The sequence below is a fragment of the Aplysia californica genome, unplaced genomic scaffold (assembly GCF_000002075.1).
Source record: "Aplysia californica isolate F4 #8 unplaced genomic scaffold, AplCal3.0 scaffold00101, whole genome shotgun sequence".
Classification (NCBI taxonomy): Eukaryota; Metazoa; Mollusca; class Gastropoda; order Aplysiida; family Aplysiidae; genus Aplysia; species Aplysia californica.
Window position 1 is genome coordinate 790321 of NW_004797371.1, and position 5387 is coordinate 795707.

General features: G+C 40.4%; 1 protein-coding gene across 2 annotated transcripts in view; it reads right to left on the bottom strand.

The window, feature by feature from the left end:
- Positions 1 to 387: 387 nt before the first annotated feature.
- LOC100533276 (G-protein-coupled 5-hydroxytryptamine receptor 2) overlaps positions 388 to 5387 on the bottom strand; it is a 170993-nt gene continuing 165993 nt past the window's right edge. The window contains exon 4 of one of the 2 annotated variants that reach the window (XM_013080815.2): positions 388 to 2703. In XM_013080815.2, coding sequence (XP_012936269.1) covers positions 1573 to 2703 — 1131 coding nt within the window. In that variant the 3' untranslated portion in view covers positions 388 to 1572. 2 annotated transcript variants of the gene reach the window in all.

Consider the following 5387-nt stretch of genomic DNA (forward strand, 5'->3'; position numbering starts at 1 on the left):
GAAAAACAAACGTAAACAAAACATGAATTTATGAACTTTCCGCAATTCATGATCTTGGTTTGAAAATAAATAAACGTCCCACTTCCCTTGTATTATTACGCTAACTATCTATTGGAGGTTTAGCCATCTGGGAAATTTATGATCTGCAATTACTAAGTAAATAAAAGTTAACAGATACACTAACAATCTTTATGAAGTCCACACACTTTTACCCTCGAACTGCGAATGTGTTGATACAGACGTAAGTACACTCGGAAGCCTCCTCTACAAAATCCACGAACTGAACTTCAGCTTCCAAAAAAAAAATGTGATTTGGCTGTTTAAACAACTAATACTTTACGAAACTATTCAAAACAACGACTTTGAATAATGGCATAGTCATCAGAGTTTAGAACAAAATAATTATCTTGTATTGCAAACGACAGTCTATTGGGTTAATACAGAAAGAACATAAACACGTACTCTACGCTGATTGAGTGGTAAACCCGTCCTTTCAAGCTTTTATGATTCACTTTTTTACAAACAAAACTCGAAATTGCACACAACACCCCCGTAACAAGCACCATTTGTATTCTTTTTCTGAAAAGAAAATGGAAGGCATTGTACAAAATGGGTTAATGGGATTCTGGTAAACAGTGCTTGAGGGTGGCAAGTCAAAGACACTGATTAAGAGTAAAATTACCACTAAAACAAATTGTTACTAAAGAGGCTGACCTTGACAGAGCCATAAGCCAAGGTTTTTGTTTAATTTCCCTCAGTATCTGTTTGAAAGTAATGAAAGACATAGTTCTTAAATATTGTTAGAGCTCTTCATCAACAACCACAGTCGTTTGGTGATAATGATCACGACAATGATGGTGAAAGGATGAGGTCGTCAAAGAAACTATGTCCATTATATTTTTTCGCCCAAGACGTGGATATTTTTTTAATGTCCATTTGTTCCCTTAGCCAGGTATGTAGACTTGCAGCATCAGGTTTAACATCAAATATCTAATCTTGTACTAAAAGTGGTTATAGTTGTTGTTGTTTTTTGGCCTATTATGTACGATTAAACGAAATGGTCCCTCTTTCTGCAGTAAATCATTGTTACCAGACTAGTATTTTAATTCTTTTTTACGGGGAACGCCCCACCACCCCCACCCCCACCCCACTCCATCCCCGTCCTTTCCTTCAGACCTCATCAGTCCTCAGACTAATGTAAATCTCACGATAAGAGAGACTCCAAGAGAACTCCATTGTAGATCACAGAAAACAACATTATTCTAAAGAGTGAAAACAAACATGATAATGACAATAAAGCATTGCTGTTATTTTAAGAAAAGCATTTTCAGAGTATGAATCTGTAATGTTGATCGAGTTCAATGCTAATGTGTGAGTACATATTACATCCGAACACACATGTTTAAAGTTTTGTACAGCACTTCAAGTAACACAGCAAAAATAATCCATATCAGAACCGTAGTGTTTTGTTTAGTGCTGATGGGAGATCACGTTCTATGTACAAAAGAATGCTTCGTTTTCCTGCGTGTTTTTGTTCAGCGTGTTCTCCTTACTTCATTGTCATTTCAATCGTCATCGGTGCCCTCTTCGGTACTTGCCGAAAAGAATTTTCTGGAAAGCACTTCGGAATTCGGGGCTGAAAATGGTGTAAATGATCGGGTTTAGCAGGCTGTTGAAGTAGCCGAGCCAGAGGACGAAACTCCGGGCAAAGATGGGAATGTTCCGCTCGTCAACGAACGGGCCGATCAAAGCAATAATGAAAAAGGGTAGCCAGCAGATAAGAAAAGCCCCGGTGATGATGGCCAGAGTGCGCGCTGCTTTTCTCTCCCTCTTGAGCTCCAGTTTCTCCCGCGCCCTTGAGTAAGGAGTGAGGTCGTTGGCGCTGATCTTCTTTCCGTTCTTGCATTGTCTCTCCAACATGGCGATATTGGCCTCGTCGTTACAACCGTTAGTGAAGGCGTCCGGCTCGATTATCTGCTTCAAACGGATGTTGTTCCCACTATCGCTTGCACTCAACGCGTTGTCTGCGCTCTCGGAACAGCTCAGTCCGTTTGCTTGTTCACTGCTCGGTTCGGGTTCCACAACGGTGCAAGAGCGTTCAGCATACGCCGTGGTTAGTTTCTTGTTGCGATTTTTCTTTCGTTCGGGTCTTGGCGAACAACCGTAGCTTTTGAATGGTGCCCGACGCTTCTTCTTCTCGTGGTCATTTCGAGGAGAGCAGCCGTTGCAGTCACTGACAACGCTGTACTCTGTTTTAGGGGAAGCAACGAGTGTTGTTTCTTCAGTCTTCATGTTGGCTTTGTTCTGCTGGAACTTGTCTTTGCGAATTCTGGAGCGGGCCACCTGGTAAATCCTCGTGTAGATGACCATCATAACTGCCATGGGCAGATAGAAAGCTCCGACCGTAGAGAAGATTGTGTATCCCTTATCTTGGGAGATTATGCACTTGCCTGTTATGTCTGAATCATTGTTAGGGTCTCTCCATCCAAATAACGGTGGGATAGATATGAACAGAGCTACGATCCACACAACTGTGATCATCAACAGAATGCGACGTGCGCTTCGTCTGCGAATGTAGTCAATGCTGGTCACCGCCCAGTACCGGTCCATGGCAATGGCGACCAGGTGAAGAATGGAGGCGGTACAACAGAGGACGTCCACTGAGATCCACATGTCACACACCTCCTGATGCAGGAACCACACCTGAAAGAAAAATAAAAGACACACACGTCGTTAGAAATACTGTCAAAAAAACATGTATCGAAAGGAAGAAAAGCTCACGAAAAGAAGTGGAAAATAAATTGTCAAATAAACCAAAGTCCACCTCGCGACGTCTTTTGGGGCAGTAGGGTTTTTAATAAATTATGGGGCTAAGATGCAAAGGTAGTAGGTTTCAGCTAGAGTAAAAATGCAGCGTTTTTCTAAAAGTCGTGATCCAACGTTCACAGACTCACTAATTGTCAGTCGTTACAGAGGTAACCCGAATATATGACTTGGGGTGCTTATTTGTACCAACAGTCGACCAAACCTGCGTGAAGATTGGCCAAGATTTAACGAAGTGTTTTACTTTTTAAGAATGGGAAAAAAATATTATAATGATCTCTCTCAGTCTCTTCCTCCCGCCTCTTAAATAATCTTACTGTGATGAAACCTATTTGTATGTGCATGTATATTATGTGTAATATGATGTATGAGTGCATGTGTTCACTTGTGCGTGCATTTTCAATAAATATAATGTTGATTAGTTCAGCCTAATGTACCGCAAACGTCTGTCGACACAGATGAAAATTTCTTTGATGGTCGGAAGAAATACTCCAGATCTCGGAGAAATTTTCAGCGTCTTTTAATGCAAGCAGCTTTGAGCAAAAATCCTTTATTGTATTGATTGTCGTATCGACTTCCACTCAAGCGTACTAACCAAGACGCTTCTAGATTGATTGTTTCTTTGTTTTTATCCTCCAAAAGAAGAAATCTCTAGATCTCTCTCAGTGCGTTGTGGGTCGATGGATAGAAAATAATGGTATTTTGTAATATATAATAAAAATACAGATGCATATAATAATGCCCGCGTTTATCTCTGCGCAGACTCGAGATTATAATTCTATTTTCTTTCAGATAAAGAACTAAACCTGACTAGAACCACTAATAGTGGAAGTAAAGAAAACGTTTTAAGATAAATGTTAACATCTGAAGTTCAAAGGGAAGACCACAGAAGTCTATTGATTCTATGCCGATAGCTAAGAACTGCTTGTAAATTCTGCTTTGTGTCTGCGAGAAGGATCTTTGTTGAGCCTAAGGTTCTAGAAACCGTAAGCTTCTAGATTTATGCTATGAGTATAAAGCCACTTTAACTTCTACTTCTAATGACTAAGGCAAGTTTTGGGTATGGAAAAAGGCAGAGAAACACTCCCCCCCCCAAAAAAAAAAAAAAAAAATTAAAAAAAAAATAGATAGATAGAGCTAGGATAAGTTGACTTACATACATTAACACACACACAGACACACGCACACACACTCACACATACATACACATACACACGTATGTAGAGAGAGTGAGAGAGAGAGAAATAGAGAGAGCACGTATAAGAAAGAGAAAGAGAGATGGGCGGAAGAAGGGCGGAACAGACAGACTACAACATAGGCAGTAATTAAGTCAGTAAGACAAGTCGAGAGGAAAAGACTATAAGGATAAAGCAATGCAAACACTATTATAATTTTTACCAATATTACCATTATTATCATCATCATCATCATCATCATTATCATCATCATCATCATCATCATCATCATCATCATCATCATCATCATCATCATTGTCCACCAACGTCACAGAAACAGTAACAACATAGAAAAGAAAAGCACAAAGACAATGACTGTTATGCCCCCAAATACTTGATTGCTCAGACACCCACGGCAATCGTCAGGTGGAGAAAACGATAATGTTCACTCAAGTTCGTAAGACATGTAACCAAAGGAAAAGCACGTTTCTTTGGGGGGGTTTTTATGTACTCCTGCAACGGGTAATTGTGAACAGCGAAATCGATGCTCCTGTACATAAATGGATAAGAGAAACGGTGACACTTATTTATAAGACAAGGCGGGGATCTAGCTCGATACTAACCGAGTTACACTAGCAGGGTGGGCTACAAGGCTTTGACTGGATCAGAACATGATCCCGAAGTAGAGCAGCAACGGCATGGGAAAGACACCAAATAGAATCTTTTGTCTTTCAGTGATAGATAGATAGATATTCATATTATAGAGCAAATTGATAGATAAATAGATAGATAGATATTCATATAATAGAGCAAATAGATAGATAGATAGATAAATAGATTAGATATTCATACTATATAGATAGATAGTCGTGTTTAAAAAATGCTCTTCAATAACAACGAATCCTTGACCCTTGAACTTTCCCCCATGTGCTGGCTCGTCAATGGCGGACTTACGCCTGCCAGCCAAGGGGTGGGGGGGGGGGGGAGGGTGTGATGTAAGCCCATTCTCGTCGGATTGACAACGAATTTCCCCTCTTTTTCCCTTGCCTTGCCGACCAGGTTTTCCCTAATCCATCTACCCCGTTGAACCATCTGATTCCTGAGGTGTGTGCAATTCCGCCTTCATTGATCACTGGAGCTTGAGAGTGGATTTCACCTTCAGCAATTGTCAGGAAATCTCCTGTAGCCGTTTCTTTCTGGCTTTCCATTTGTCTTCTTTTTATCTCTCTCCTTCTTATTCCTTTATTTTTTTGGGGGGGAGGGATCGACCTATCGTTTTTTTTAAAAATAATATCTGATCTGAACGTGTTTTTCTACAGGTAGCTTCATCTTTAGTCTCTCTCTCTCTCTACCTCTCTCTTCTCTCTCTCCCTCTCTCTCTCTCTCTCT